The 16,846-nt window shown below is 36.0% G+C and overlaps 1 protein-coding gene across 3 annotated transcripts in view; it reads right to left on the minus strand.

Annotated features, from left to right (window-relative positions):
* The window catches only part of LOC136030291 (uncharacterized), a 40,335-nt gene extending 23,739 nt beyond the window's left edge, over nucleotides 1-16,596 (minus strand). The window contains exons 1-3 of one of the 3 annotated variants that reach the window (XM_065709155.1): nucleotides 16,549-16,596; nucleotides 5,571-6,369; nucleotides 3,917-4,007 (exon numbers count right to left, since the gene is read on the minus strand). In XM_065709155.1, coding sequence (XP_065565227.1) covers nucleotides 3,917-4,007; nucleotides 5,571-6,239 — 760 coding nt within the window. In that variant the 5' untranslated portion in view covers nucleotides 6,240-6,369; nucleotides 16,549-16,596. The remainder of the gene's footprint in view (nucleotides 1-3,916; nucleotides 4,008-5,570; nucleotides 6,370-16,548) is intronic. The other 2 variants (XM_065709154.1, XM_065709153.1) reach the window with 2 other exon arrangements.
* Nucleotides 16,597-16,846: the final 250 nt, after the last annotated feature.

A 16,846-nucleotide genomic window follows, 5' to 3' on the forward strand; every position in this document is an offset into this window, starting at 1 on the left:
AGCTCTGAGTCACGAGGTCCTTCTAAATATCAAAATTCATTATTCATTAATATTTCCTCTCCCTTCAGCCCCCCAGATGGTCTAATCGGGGAAAACGACTTTATCAAGCCAATTTGTGCAGCTCCCGGACACGCTTACCAATTTCGATCGTCCTAGCACGTCCAGAAGGACCAAACTCACCAAAGCACTGAACCCCACCCCCTAAATCCCCCAAAGAGAGTGGATCCATATGGTTACGTCAATCACGTATCAACGACATTTGCTTATTCTACCCACTAAGTTCAATCCCGATTTCTCTAAGCATTTTCCAAGACCCCTCCAACTCCCCCCAATGTCCACAAATCTGGTCGGGATTTTAAATAAGAGCTCTGAGACATGAGTTCCTTCTAAATATCAAATTTCATTAAGATCTGGTCACCCATTCTTAACTTAAAAATTCCTCAATTTTATTTTTATTTTTCCAAATCAACACCCCCCAGCTCCTCCAAAGTGAACAGATCCGTTCCCATTATGTCAATCACGTATCTATAACTTGTGCTTATTCTTACCATCAAGTTTCATCCCGATCTCTCCGCTCTAAGCGTTTCCCAAGATTTCTGTTTCCCCCTCCAGCCCCCTATGTCCCCAGATCCGATTTGAAAATGGAGCATCTGAGACATAAGATCCTTCTATATATAAAGTTTCATTAAGATCCGATCACCGATTCGCAAGACAAAGATACCTCAATTTTCACGTTTTCCAAGAATTCCGGTTTCCCCATCCAACACCCCCAATGTCACCGGATCTGGTCGAGATTTAAAATAACAGCTCAAAAGCACAAGATCCTTCTTAATATCAAATTTCATAAAGATCTGATCACACGTTCGTAAGTTACAAATATCTCATTTTTTCTAATTTTTCCGAACTACTCCCCCCCCCCAACTCAACCAAAGAGGAGTGATCCAGTCTGGTTATGTCAGTCACGTATCTTGGAAATGTTTTTATTCCGCCCACCAAGTTTCATTCTGATCTCTCCGCTTTAAGCGTTTTCCAAGATTTCCCCCCCCCCCCCTATGACACTGGATCTGGTCGGGATTTAAAATGAGAGATCTGAGTTAAGAGGTCCTTCTAAACATGAAATTTCATTAAGATACGATCACTCCTTCGTAAGTTAAAAATACCTAATTTTTTCGAATTTTTCAAATTTAACCCCCCCCCCCCCAACTCCTCCGAATAGAGCGGATCCGTTCCGGTTATGTCAATCACGTATCTAAGACTTCTGCTTATTTTCCCCCCAAGTTTCATCTCAATGCCACCACTCTAAGCGTTTTCCAAGGTTTTAGCCCCCCACCCCCAACTCCCCATATGTCACCGGATCTAAAGCGGATCAGTGACGTATCTTGGACTTATTTTTATTCTTCCCACCAAGTTTCATCCTGATCTCTCCGCTTCAAGTGTTTTCCAAGATTTCTGGTTCCCCAGCAACTCCCCCCCCCGCTTAATGACAATGGATCCGGTCGGGATTTACAGTAAGAGATCTGAGTTACGAGATCCTTATAAATATGAAATTTCATTAAAATCCGGTCACTCCATCGTAAGTTACAAATACCTAATTTTTTCTAATTTTTCAGAATTAACCTACCCCCCCCCCACCCCCAACTCCCCCAAACAGAGCAGATCCATTCCGGTTATGTCAAGCACGTATCTAGGACTTCTGCTTATTTTTCACACCAAGTTTAATCCCGATCCCTCTACTCTAAGCGTTTTCCAAGATTTTAGGTTCTCCCTCAAACTCCCCCCAATGTCACCAGATCCGGTCGGGATTTAAAATAAGAGCTCTGAGACACAATATCCTTCCAAACATTAAATTTCATTAAGATCCCATCACCCATTCGTAAGTTAAAAATATTTCCTTTTTCTATTTTTTCTGAATTAACCGGCCCATCACTCTCCCCCCCCCCCAGATGGTCAAATCGGGAAAAAGACTATTTCTAATTTAATTTGGTCCGGTTTCTGATACACCTGCCCAATTTCATCGTCCTAGCTTACCTGGAAGTGCCTAAAGTAGCAAAACCGGGACCGACAAACCGACAGAATTTGCGATTGCTATATGTCAGTTGGTTAATACCAAGTGACATAACAAAAAATAAACGGTTTGAAAGGATTGGGACGCGCTTTATTAATGGAAAACACATGTTTTTTTCAAAAAAAAATAACTGACACACGACTCCTGAATTCAAATTGATTCGAGTTGAATTAAAATCAGCTTGGTGGATTATGATCAAAAAGTGAAGAGCCATGGCTAGTTGGAGAAAAAGCCAAGACAGATAGTTTGAGTGAGAGGCAAACCTTAATTCAGAATTGTGCATAAATGATGTCATTTCACTAGTTGATAGAGAGTCTATCATTCATCCATCCTAGGGCAGAACTAAGGTAGATTCAAAATATACTAATAAATATAATATAATATAAAAACTATACTATATAAAACCTATAACACTGGTAATACTTTGAACAGGTTCAAAAGAGTTGCATAATGCAGTTCTAAAATCCCAATCTTGACTCTTGACTATTTAACTTTAAAATCATTTTATATTGAAGATTAATTACAGTTATTAGTTAACTAGTTTATACGAGTAATAATACTTGTATATACTTACTCGAAGAACTAAAGTTATCCTCTGTATAGTTAATCGAATAACTAAAGTTACTGGTATACACTTATGCATAGTTATTCTAAAAATCGAAGTTACTAGAACTCAAATATAGTTATGTATAGTTACTTGAATAACTAAAGTTACTCAAACTCGAATTTACTTATGCATAGTTACTCGAACAGCTAAAGTTACTCGTATATACTTACGTATAGTTACTCGAATAATCACAATTACTTGAAATCGAACATAATTATGTATAATTACACGAATGACTGAGGTTACTCGTACTCGAATTTACTTATGTGTAGATACTTGAATAACTAAACTTACTCGAACTTGATTATACTTATGTATAGTTAATGGAGTAACTATAGGCAGTAAAAAATACTGACTTAAACGTCTTTTAAACTTCATTTCACGGTAATCTGAATATTTATAATCTGGAAATACGTTCTCATAAAGAGAAAACTCATAAGATGGTAGTTATATGTGCATTCAAAACAGCCTATAAAACCTGAGCTTCTAGCAACAACAAATGTTGTAAGTTTAATTAAATATTTGACGATCATGAGGGGTGAAAAAGCTGTAAGCTTTAGGTGTTCTTTGCCATTCTATGCCCAGCCTTTTAGTATATACTGGTTGTGTTGCTGTTTTAGCCATTGTTTTTAATTTTCCATATTATTAAACTTTTTTAAACATCATTTTCCTCTCAATATAAATTCTAATGAAAATGTGTAAGTGAAGGTCATAGGAATACAAATCAACAAAGCAATATCTCGATTCATTGGTCCAATTATACAAAGCAAAAGAGTAGTGAATTGCAAGAAACGCAAGAGCATTTCTGCGGGAATAATCCACATTAAGTTGGACTTGCTTCAACTTAGGTTTTTTCATGCAGACTGGCAGATAAAAGTGTCTTTTTACGCCGATCTTTTTGGCGCTTTGGACCAGATTTTTAAGCTACGATCTTGATAGATTATAGATTGATCCTGATAAGGTTATTGCTAAAAAAAAATTTGCATCTACTTTTCCAGCTAAAAATTAACATTTGTCAGCATCATGGAGAGAAGACTATTGTCAGACATTTCTTGACTAGGCGAAGGCGTTTCCGGTGCAAGCAATACGTATGGTAAATTCGGACACAAGGTTTCCATCAAATTTACTTATACACTTTATTTATTTCCGTATTTCCGGTGCATATTTCAATATTACACTTTATTTATGAGCCAGCCAAATATAAACCATGAAAAACGAATATGTCATTATGTGATCAAGAATACCTCTAAATGCAACTCCCAAGAATTTATCATTCATTTCAAAGGCAAGTGTATTCTCTTCCAAGTCCAAGATCACACGGATTCGGTCTCCAATCTGAGAATGAGAGAAAAAAGATAATTAAACTAATGTTTATGATCTAAAACAAAGACAAAATTTTGATTTTACTACAGTGTACAATTAAGACTATAAGCAAAAAAAAAGTTTTGCCATAGAGAATAGTTTAGAAGTTGGTCATAGCTAGTTCTACTGTACCTGAAAACTGTAGTTTTTAATGATTTCCCTTTTAGTTGTTTCAAAATTGTGAAGCTTTTAGAGCACTACCACCTTTTCGTCAGTGTTGCCATGTTGAAACGTGAAAAGAAAAAGCAAAATTAAGTAGATACATTGGACAACGTTTTTTATTCGCCAAAATTTCCCAAAACCATCCCATCTTCATAGAAGAGGTGTACATTTTTAAGCTGTTTTTTTTTCAATTTTTAACAATATATGTGGTAGCAAAAGTTTCCACAAGATCAATTCAAACAATCACATTTAATTTCCACTATCCTTTCTGCTCTAAATAATAAAAATTTATAGTTGATTTTTTTTCATATGATTTAGTTGAAATTTTGCTCTTTAGTTCTGGACACGCATCTAGTACTACATCCAGAACCGTTATCTAAGTTCAGCCCCCCTCCTCCCCTCTATAACAATACCATGCATACCAACTTCCTCTCCAGGTCCTGCAGTGTTCTTTTTTTTAGAAGAAAAGCAAAGTAAGATTTATCTTTTTAATCCTCCCTTTTCAAATTAAAGTCTACGTGTTTATAGTAATATATACAAATTACGTTTTAACTACTAAATACAATAACTAAATCTTATAGCAGCCAAACACCACTTCAATCTAATACCGAACCATCCTTCACTCTACATCCTAGCAAAACACCAGTCATTAGCAACATGTGCTAATAAACTTGATTCACATGGGTCAAAGAATGTCTTCAATTGATTGGTAGGTGATAATGGTCTATAAAGCGACTAAATAATGAATACAATGTCACTAGGATTTATTGCTCAAACAAACCAAGATATTTCAAGTTGCAAGTATTAAAAAGAAAACGTTAGATTCCCCCTGCCCCTCCACCTTGCTCTCAACAATCAAAATGATAACCCAGGAAAGTGGTGGTATAAAATAGCTTTGTTTTGTATTTTCAACCTTTTTTCTTACAAAAATCCTTTACCCATCCCTCCCTTTCCCAAGGGTTAAATATCTGCTAACCTATGGTGCAAATGGTCTTAGAAGAAAGGGGTAATTACTTTGCAGTTAAGGTACTATTTTTACCATCTCCATATACATCCTACAATACATCTCCCCCAACTACCTTCATCGAACTATTTCCTCTTGAATGAAGTATTTTTGGGCTGAAATCTACTGAGGCTTTTTTGTTGGTAAATAGAGTAAAACATGTTTCAAATAAGCCAGTAAAAGGATCCTGATTTAAAATATTTTCAACCTAATTCAGCAAACTGACTAAGACACAAGTTTCTAAACAATAGGGAGTAGCATATCTTTAAAAAAAATCTTTGGTAAGTAATGCAAAAACCCATTACTAGGAACATTTTCCGAGAAGATTTCTATAAATCTTAAGCTTAATTTTTCATTTATAATGAACTTACCTGATATGCGGGTATCATTTGATAATTTGGGCAATAGCCATATTTGGGAGATTGAGGATAAAATGTCTGCACAAGACCATTCTGAATCAAATAATTGTTGGCTAAATCCCATCCCCAGCTTTCACCACGACGTCCAAATAAAGTCTCAGGATCAGTATTGGAATCATCCTTGGTTGCTACTCCAACCTTTGCAAAAGCTCCTAATGGCCCTTCCCATGTTATTTCCCAGGAATGTCTTCCAGCTTCAAAGCCTAATTTTCCTCTTGCACAATCGTGTAATGAATCGTAAGATAGTGCTCTACGATAGTCTCCTATTGGATATGTGTAATCTAGAGTGTATCTAGAGTGTAAGATATCTTCTGGATATCTTAGAAGCGTAAAACCATTCGATTTTATATAATTATGGAAAGCACAGTCATTTGGATTCCATGCATATTTAAAAGCCTTTAATTTGGATTTATGTGAGGACAAAGAACTCAATATCTCAGATCCTAAAGCTTCACATGGAACAGTTTTCCCACTGTGGTATTGCCAAAGTTCGGAATTGCCTCTCTGTAATATATAATACCATTTTTTACACACTTGCATACAATTGAGAACGTCACCAAGAGATAAATACGCAAATATCACATCATGAATCTCTTCAGGTAGATTTAGAATTGACATCATGTTTTTAATCAATATTCTTCTTTACACAAATACTTTTCTAGACAAGGATTTCCTTTCACCTTTAAAAACTTATCATGGTACAAAATCCACTATTTCCTTATTATTCAAATTGTGCACCTATTGTCTGTTCCTGCAAAATATAAAAGATTAGTTCAATAGTTGTGATAGATACAAATTTGGATACAAGTATTAGTTTAAGCTTGAACTACCCAAGAGGAATGAAAAATAATAAAAATAAAGACACAGCTATCTGTAAACTGCTTACAAATTCATAGGAAAAAACTGTTTAAAAAAAGGTAAGCCTTGGGATACATACATATGTACAATACGTGGTGACATTAATGAAGGTATGCCTTTTTCTAAGCATTTGTCAAAAGTTACAATTTTAAAGTGCGAATTTTTACTGGATATTGTTGAGCTACTTTCAACCATCTTGAATTAAAAATCCCCACCTAGTACTGTAGTTGAAACCACACTTACTTCTTAGATAATGATGTTAATAGGAGCATATGGCAACAAAGGTTTTATGAGAAAAAAAAACATTAATCTTCCTCTTTTTATGCTTGAGCTTCAGGCACATTTTATTTATTGAAAAAAAAAAGTTATTTTTTTAACTGAAAGTAAGGAGTGACACTAAAACTTAAAACGAACAGAAATATTCCGTAAATGAAAGGGGCTGTCCCCTCCTCAATGCCCCGGTCTTTACGCTAAAGTATTTAATTGTTTTAAAAAGTAGAGTTGTGAGAAAGAGCCAAACTTTAGCGTATAGAATGGGGCATTGAGGAGGGGACAGTCCCTTTCATATACTGAATAATTTCTGTTCGTTTAAGTTTTAATGTCGCTCCTTACTTACAGTTAAAAAAAACTTGCTTTTTTAATTTAATTTCTGAACGTTTTGAATTAATGCAGGTTTTGATTTTGGCTCAACGTATATGAATAATTAAAAAGAAATTTACGTATAAATTTTACTTTTTTTGGCTAAATGGCTGGGTCAAAGTTTTGATCGTTTGAGAAAAAAAGAGAAGGGGGATGGGGCCTAGTTGCCCTCCAATTTTTTGGTCACTTCAAAACGCCACAAGAGCTTTTAATTTTATTAACGAACGTTTTTATTAGTAATTAACAAAAAAAAGGTTTTTTAAATGAAAGTAAGGAGCGACATTAAAACTTAAAATGAACAGAAATTACTCTCTATATCAAAGGGGCTTTTGCTCCTCAATGCCCCGCTCTTTACGCTGAAGTTTGACTCTTTCTCTTAACTCTACATTTTAATAAAGTAAAAAAACTTTAGCGTAAACACCCCTCGTCGATACCTCACTCTTTAAACTAAAGCTAAAATTTTGTCCCAATTCCTTAAGAATGACCCCTGAATCACAAAGGTCGTAAAATAAATAGTTGAAATTACTAAAGAATAAAAGTAAGGAGCAACATTAAAACTTAAAACGAGCAAAAATTACTCTGTATATCAAAGGGACTTTTCCTCCTCAATGCCCCGCACTTTACGCTAAAGTTTGACTCTTTCTCTGAACTCTACATTCTAAAACAGTAAAAAAATTTAACGTAAACACCCCTCGTCGATACCTTGCTCTTTACACTAAAGCTTAAATTTTGTACCAATTCCTTAAGAATGACCCCTGAATCACAAAGGTCGTAAAATAAATAGTTGAAATTACTAAAGATACTTTAGCGTAAAGAGCAAGGTATTACGAGGAGGTAAAACCATCATATGCGTAATAATTTCTGTTTGTTTGAAGTTTTAATGCTGCTCCTCACTTTCAGTAGAAAAGCTTTTCATAGCTCCCACAGCGTGGGAGGGGACCTAGGTGCCCTCCAATTTGTTTTGTCACTTAAAAAGGGCACTAGAACTTTTAATTCCGGTTAGAATGAGCCCTTTCGCGACATTCTAGGACCACTGAGTTGATACAATCACCCCTGGAAAAAAACAACAAACAAACAAAAAACAAATGAACACGCATTTGTAGATAGGGACTTGAAACTTCTACAATAAGTTTTTCTTATACGCTGAATCTGATGGTGTGATTTTCTTTAAGATCGTGTGACTTTTAGGGGGTGTTTCCCCCTATTTTCTAAAATGAGGCAAATTTTCTCAGGCTCGTAACTTTTGATGGGTAAGACTAATCTTGATGAAACTTATATACTTAAAATCAGCATTAAAATGCGATTCTTTTGATGTAACTACTGGTATCAAAATTCTATTTTTTTGAGTTTCGGTTACTATTGAGTCCTTACTACAGTTTGTTACCACAAACTGTTTGATAAATACACATAACTTACAAATCAACTTGCTTAACGAATTTCTATATTTGTATATTTTTTATTACGTATATGTTAGGATTAGCTCCCTCTTCAATACCTCACTTTATACACTAAAGTTCAAATTTTGTTCTAATTCTTTAACAAGGACCCCTGAATCACAAAGGCCATTTAATTAGAATAAATATCTCTTTTAAATTACTAAGAATACTTTATTGTAAAGATCGAGGTACTGACGAGGGGACAAACCACCTCATATACATGATAATTTTAGTTTGTTTTAAGTTTTAATGTTGTTCCTTACTTTTCGTTGAAAAAAACTTGTCGTTTTATTTAATTTCTCATTGTTTTTTTTTTAAATTATGCTGGAAAATCCAGCGCCACTCTCATAGAAATTCTCTTACCTCATGAAAAGTCCTCCAAGGAAAGATCTTCTCACGTAATCCCCTCACCACGACCCCCCCCCCCCATCACGAAAAAAAAACCTGAAAACGTCAGTATACTTCAAAATAACCAATACTATATTTAAACAATGGGCAAAGTTCATAACTTGCAGCCCTTCCCCAAGGGACTATGAGGGTTAATGCATCCTCTAAGACATAGCTACTGGATTTTTTGACTATGCTAAACAAAAGTGCTGTCTCAAAATTTTGATCCAGTGGCTGGGAAAAAATGAGCGTGATTGGGGGCCTAGTTTTAATGCTGCTCCTAAATTTCAGTTGAAAAAACTTGTTTTTTGTATTTAATTTTTCATTGTTTTTTTTAAGTAATGCTGGGACATCCAGCGCCCCCCTCATGGAAAGTTTCTTACCCCCTGATAAATTCCTCCATGGAAAGATCCTATTATGTCAAATACGACCCCCCCCCGCCACCAAAAAAAATATTCCTTGAAAACGTTAGTATACATCGTCAATAATCAATACTATATGTAAACAATGGGCGAAATTCATAACTTGTAGTCCTTCCCCTGGGGACTATGGGGGATTAAGTTGTCCTCAAAGAAATATTCATTAGGTTTTTGACAAATTTTTGATTGGGTGACTATGGGAAAAAAATGAGCATGGGAGGGGGCCTAGTTACCCTCCAAATTTTTTGGTCACTTAAAAAGGGCACTAGAACTTTCAATTTTCATTAGAATGAGCCCTCTCGCAACATTCTAGCACCACTGGGACAATACAACAGCTCCTGAAAAAAAAAAACACTTTTGTGGTCTTTCTTCTGGCAAAAAATATAAATTCAACATTTTTGCAGACGGGACCTTGAAACTTCTACAGTAGCCTTCTCTGATATGCTGAATTTGATGTCGTGATTTTCATTAAGATTCTGTGACTTTTAGGGGGTTTTTCCCCCTTTTCTCGAAAATAAGGCAAATTTTCTCAGGCTCGTAACTTTTGATGGGTAAGACTAAACTTGATGAAACTTATATATTTAAAATCAGCCTAAAATAGCAATTATTTTGATGTATATATTGGTATAAAAATTCCAATGTACATATTCATATCAAATCAAATTTTAGAGTTTTTCTCTGGTTTGCTACTGCTTGAGACTCATTACTACTACTTGAGTACATTACTGCTGCTGATCTGCCAAAGGCCAACCATTCAGTGCTTAAACACCTGTTTTTGCATAGACTGTAAATACATTGATTCTATAAAACTTCCTAGCCTATAGAATCCTATGCACTGGTAATATTTATGTGATAACACTCATGAAAAGAAATATGAAAAAAGTTAAACCTAAGATGAGGAAATAAATTAGCATGAAATGTTGAAGTAATATTAAAATAAATCCAAATACACTATGAGCATGAAGGTTGTAAAAATGGCGTAAAAAATTTGCTCTGTGCTAAAGCGTGTTTTAAAAGTGCTGTGCTAAAGAGGGGGGGGGAGAAGGCGAGTATATACAGAATGCACTGAATAGTTAATCACCGAAAAGATCAAAGAATAATGTTTATACCAAGCTGAAGGTAGAAGGCAGTTACTTGTCATAGTATCATCATTTAACTTGTCAGAATTGATCACTTTTCGCCAATCTTTCCTACTCACAGGGAAATCCATACTGCAGTAACATGCCAACCGCAAATAACGTTTATATTTGGTTTAGTTTTATGTTTGAGATCAGTCACACACCCAGAACTTGGCCAACTACATTCATTCCATATCTGGAGCCATTAGTTTTGCTTTACTTTTTTAACAAATTTAAACAAGATAGGCTTTTGTGTTCTTTTACGAATTTGTTACTGAGGTATGGCAGCTACTTCTGCCTTTTTCATACACATCACAAGTTGGATATAATAACAGTAAATATTGACTTTACCATTTGTAGGTACCTGGTACTGAAGAAGATAATATGGAATGCATATGGTAGAAAGAAGGGCTGTCAAAGTAGAGATGTAGTGCAGTATATTTGCTTTGCTCCAGTTGCTTTTTCTTGCAAGCAATTGGTTTTCAATAGATCAATATCCAATGTAAATGTTGCTGAGATTGGCGTGTGGTCAGTATCTTACTCCTTAACATAAACATGAGCATAAGAAGAGATAATACCAGGCAAGCAATCAATATGATTAATGTCACTTGTACTTCCAGAGTGATGAATACATGAAAACTTTTGGGATTTGGGCATAATACAGTACAATGGAAGACACTCAAAAAGTAAATCACTTCTCACAGAAGATCAACTGATATCAGTATTGAGGTTCCCAATTATTATATACTGTAGAGAGTTTGACAGTACCTGATTTGCAAGATACTTCAGCAGACCACACAACTTTGCAAATTTAGTCAAGGATCTGATCAAGTATCCTTCATATGGGAGATAAGAGTTTATAAATACAATACTGCCAATATGCACAGCCAAAAAAAATTCGTTGGAGTAGAACAGTACTGGGGAGGGTAGATGAATGTCCTGTTTGAAGACACAGGCTAGTCCACCAGATGAGCTACTGCCAGTAACTTTTAACTTTACAACTCATCAATAATAAAATTGGTGCCATTTATATTAAACAAAATAACTGAGACTCATGCACTCATGGTTGATTTTTTTTTTTTTTTTTTTTTTTTTTGCCAACAGGGTCGTGTTTTATTTTTCTAAAGGTGTAGATGGTGGCTTGATATGATATCATCTGAAATAGTAATGGTAGTAGATTGAAGTTTTGGATAATTAGACAGGACAAAATCTAGGTTTGAGTTTGACCCAGAGTTATGAACCCAAGAGAAAGGTTTAGATTTCTGTAGTACAGACATGCAAAGCGGAAGTGATGATAGAATTATTTGTGTAAGCAGCAGAGAAGGGTCATTCAGATTTGTGTTAAAATCATCAGAGATGACAAGCCACCTGTTGGTAGCTTGAATTTTTTGGAGAATCTTTGATAGTGATGCAGCAAGCCAATGCAAACTTCTTATCAGAAGTATTGGTGAGGTAATTAGTCAGCATAGACATACACAGCAATAAATAACATCCTAGCTCAACAGCAATATAAATGTCACTCAAATCTAACAAAGAACTGGTGAAGTTTAATGAAATAGCTAAACTGCCAGTTGTAATATTTGCTGGCCTGATAGAGAACTGAGAATCAGGCAAACGCTCAAATGATGACACAATATTCAATAATTTCAATTTTTTTACAGTTACCATTAATATTCTGACATAAATTTTTAATGCCCTAGGGAAATAACATTCTTTCTTTGGCCTTGAGAGAGAAGGTGCTTTTTCTTTTCTACAAAAATCAAGCTGTTACATCTGTGGGTTTTCCAAAGTTTGAACATTTTATGTCTGCTTGGCATGCATGATGCTTATTACTATGATTACCCACACATCTAATACACTTGGTTGGTTTTGAACACTCTCAAGCAAAATGTACAAATCCTTGGTAGTTGAGACACTGCTTGGGCTTCTGATTGATTAAGTTACACAAAATAAACAATGTTTGATCTTCACTCCAAACTTCAATGCATGATCAAGGTCATCATTTGGTTTAAGCTTCAGCTGCACAACTCTTAAATTTGCAAAACATGTCCTAGAAATTATATTTTCAACAAGCACAGAGATTTCAGAAACATCAAAATCAGTGTCCATTTTAAAAATTCTTGTGGACTCAGCTTCATACTATTAGTTCCATACCCAAATTTTCATACTATTAGGTACTGCAGCCAAAGCAAAATCTTCATTAACCATTTGGACTACCAGTCTATTTTGGCAACTAACAATATGTTTTGCCTTGTCAACACAGCCAAATTCTTCACAAAATTATGCTGATTTGTAGGGTTTTGCATATTAATACTGTAAGGAATATTTAAAGGCACTACAGGATCAGAGGGGGATTGGCAAGCTGGCATCAATGGCCAGAAAACTGGATTTGAACTCTGTAAACACACTTCCAGTTTTTTTACTAAAAAGACTAAGCCTCAGGATGCATTTGTTGAGGGTAATGCCACTATTGTAACTGGGTACATTGGAGAGGAGGACATGTCTGATGGATTAGGTATTGCAAGCAGCAGTAAATCTTCCTTTTCTTTGAGACTACATAAGAGTTGAAAAATATTCAATAAAATGATTATGTTGGATGTGATCCTTTTCTCCTGTCAAGTATGTCAACCTTTAGAGGAACTTTTCATATCAACTGCAAGCTTAATTGTATTTTTTGCAAAAAATTGAGTACAAACTTTATCACAGTGTCTTTATTCTTAGCAATTGACTGCTGAGAAAAGTTCAGCAAAAGTTCAAAAGTTAGACCAATTACTAACTTTTTAGCTGCTTCTCTTTTGGATGATTTTACAAGTTTGTTCATGATCTGGCTTTGTGAGGTCTGACAGAACTGATGTTGATGTTGCCTCATCTAATTTAGCACATCATCATAACTTTTACAAGCTACCTGTGCCATACAGAACCCAATTTGACATTTTTTAGCCACTTGGGGGATTCCTTGGTTTTGCTGCCTTACACCATCTTTCCATGTTTCTGGGGTTTGTAAGCTCTCCATGATTTCCTCAATGGATAAGTTAAGAGGGATACCTTTAATTATTCCTCTTACTATAGGTTGTATTCTTTTTGCCTTTAGAGTGAGATTGTTGAGTTTGCTGATGAATAAAATCTTTTCAGCATCATCTTTGCCTTGTAGAGAAAATTAAATAACAAGAGCTAAGAGCTCATATGGCACTAGTGATGAGGCAAGATGAGCTAAGAGCCAAGAGAGCATATGGTATGAGCTCTAACAAAATTCTATGAATCAATCGATTGATTTAAAAAGGAAAATAAGAGGCTTAATGCCGGTCAGGATTTAAAACAAGAACTCTGAGTCAAGATGTCCTTCTAAATATCAAAATTCATTATGATCCGATCACCCCCTAATAAGTTATAAATACCTAATTTTTCCTCTCCCTTTAGCCCCCCAGATGGTCGAATCTGGGAAAACGACTTTATCAAGTCAAATTGTGCAGCTCCCTGAGACGCCTACCAATTTTCATTGTCCTAGCACATCCAGAAGCACCAAACTCGCCAAATCACTGAACCCCTCCCCCCAAATCCCCCAAAGAGAGCGAATCCAGTACGATTCTGTCAATCACTTATCAAGGACATTTGTTTATTCTATCCACCAAGCTTCATCCCAATTCCTCCACTCCAAGTGTTTTTCCAAGATTTCCCCCTCCAACTCCCCCCCCCCAATGTCAAAAGATCTGGTCAGGATTTGAAATAAGAGCTCTGAGACATGAATTCCTTCTAAAAATCAAATTTCATTAAGATCCAATCATCTATTTGTAAGATAAAAATACCCCAATTTTCACGTTTTCCAAAAATTCCAGTTTCCCCCTCCAACTCCCCCCAATGTCACAGGATCTGGTCAGAATTTAAAATTAGAACTTTACAGCACAAGAGCCTTCTAAATATCAAATTTCATTAAGATCTGGTCACCCTTTCGTAAGTAACAAATACCTCAATTTTCAAAATTACCCCCCCCCCCAATTCCACCAAAGAGAGCAGATCCGGTCCGGTTATGTCAGTCACGTATCTTAGACAGGTTTCTATTCTTCCCATCCAGTTTCATCCTGATCTCACCGCTTTAAGTATTTTCTAAGATTTCCCGTCCCCCCAACTGCCCCCCCCCCCAATTACGCTTGATCCGGTTAAGATTTAAAGTAAGAGATCTGAGTTACAAGGTCCTTCTAAATATGAAGTTTCATGAAGATCCGATCACTCCTTCATAAGTTAAAAATACATCATTTTTTCTTTTTTTTCAGAATTAACCCCCCCCCCCCCCAATAGAGTGGATCCGTTCCAATTATGTAAATCACGTATGTAAGACTTCTGATTATTTTCCCAACCAAGTTTCATGCTGATCCCTCCAATCTAAGCGTTTTCCATGATTTTAGGTTCCCCCACCCCAAACTTCCCCCAATGTCACCAGATCCGGTCAGGATTTAAAATATTTGCTTTGAGACACAATATCCTTCTAAATATCAAATTTCATTGAGATCCAATCTCCCGTTTGTAAGTTAAAATACCTCATTTTTTCTAATTTTTCAGAATTAACCCCTCCCCCAACTACCCCAAAGAGAGCAGATCTGTTATGTTTATGTCAATTATGTATCCAGGACTTGTGCTTATTTTTCCCACCAATTTTTATCCTGATCCCTCTACTCTAAGTGTTTTCCAAGTTTTAGGTTTCCCCCTCCCAACTCCCCCCAATGTCACCAGATCCAGTTGGGTTGAAAATAAGAGCTCTGAGCCACAATATCCTTCTAAATATCAAATTTCATTGAGATATTGGGGAATCAAGGAAAGATCCTCCCACATAGCCTCCTCCCCTCAACCCCACCCCCAAACCAAAAAAATCCCCTTGAAAATGTCTGTACACTTCCCAATAACCATTACTGTATGTAAACACTGGTCAAAGTTTGTAAATTGCAGCTCCTCCCTCAGGGACTGTATGGGAGTAAGTCATCCCCAAAGACATAGTTATTATGGTTTTTCACTATGTGGAACAAAATGGCTATCTCAAAATTTTGATCCATTGACTTTGGGAAAAAATGAGCGTGGGAGGGGGCCTAGGTGCCCTCCAGTTTTTGTGTCACTTAAAAAGGTTACTAGAACTTTTTATTTCCATTAGAATGAGCCCTCTTGCAACATTCTAGGACCACTTGGTCAATACAATTACCCCAGAGGAATAAAACAACAAATTAACACACACCCGTGCTCTGTCTTCTGGGAAAAAATACACAGTTCCACATTTTTGTAGATAAGAGCTTGAAATTTTTGCTACATGGTTCTCTGATACCTATATAGGGTTGCTCCTTACTACAGTTTGTTACCATGAACTGTTTGAAAAGCATGGTCATTCTTTTTTTCTTGACTTTCAGCCTAAATTCAAAATTCTTCAATATTATTTGGATTGACTTTGCAATTTCATAATCAGGGGTGGGGGGGTTCTTCTACTTTGCTCTATAATAATTTCTAATAGCACTTAATAATGTTCTTGCTCTGGGATGATGCACTGTGTACCTTTGTTGTAGTAACCTGCTTGAGGTGTTGTCAATTTTGTTGGTTTACACTTTGCAGCTGGACCTTTTTCTATGTCTGGGGACAAGTCTCTCCTTTTTGTGGCAATGCTGAGAACATATCCTAGTCTTGGTAATACTAATCCATTTTCATGGACAACAATACCTTCTATTTTCATTGGATTTCCAGCTGTTCTCAGCTCTTCATTACTGTCTTAAGAGGACAAAGCTGGGTAGCTCTATTCATTGAACCCAGAATATTTGTTTGTTGTCAGGATGGTATAGGTTGGATAGGTGGGAGATGAAACATAGCTAAGAGGGATAGAGTTAGGGGTATGCTTTATAATCTGACCCTGGTACTGTATAGGTTAAGACATAGGTACAACTTGTGGAATAAATGTTGTGTACATGGGAGCCTGCCCCTGGTCATTATTTGGACCAACTGCATTTGGCCCCACCATCACTCCAAGAGAGTGATGTGGATCCCACTTTACCAGCATCCCAGGTAAAACACCACTATAACTAAAAAAAGAACAAAAATATCAAACCCTCAAATCAAAAAACTATACCACGCTGAGCCGTTTTCCTCAAGTCTCAAATCGACGTTGTGCCACCTAAGGGTCGTAACTGACATTTTTTTCAAAAACGAGACGGCAGCAGCTTCTTATCTGTTTTTTTTTTCTTTTTCATATTCTGTGCCCAGAGTATGTAAATATGAAAGTGAAAGGTCCCAACTAAGAACGTTGAAAAGACGTATGTGAAAACCTTGTCCCACCTAAAGGTCGGAAGTGGTAGTTACGACCTTTAGGTGGATCAGTTTTTGTCGGATCGTGTCAGTTACGTTTA

The sequence above is a fragment of the Artemia franciscana genome, chromosome 8 (genome assembly GCF_032884065.1).
Source record: "Artemia franciscana chromosome 8, ASM3288406v1, whole genome shotgun sequence".
NCBI lineage: Eukaryota > Metazoa > Arthropoda > Branchiopoda > Anostraca > Artemiidae > Artemia > Artemia franciscana.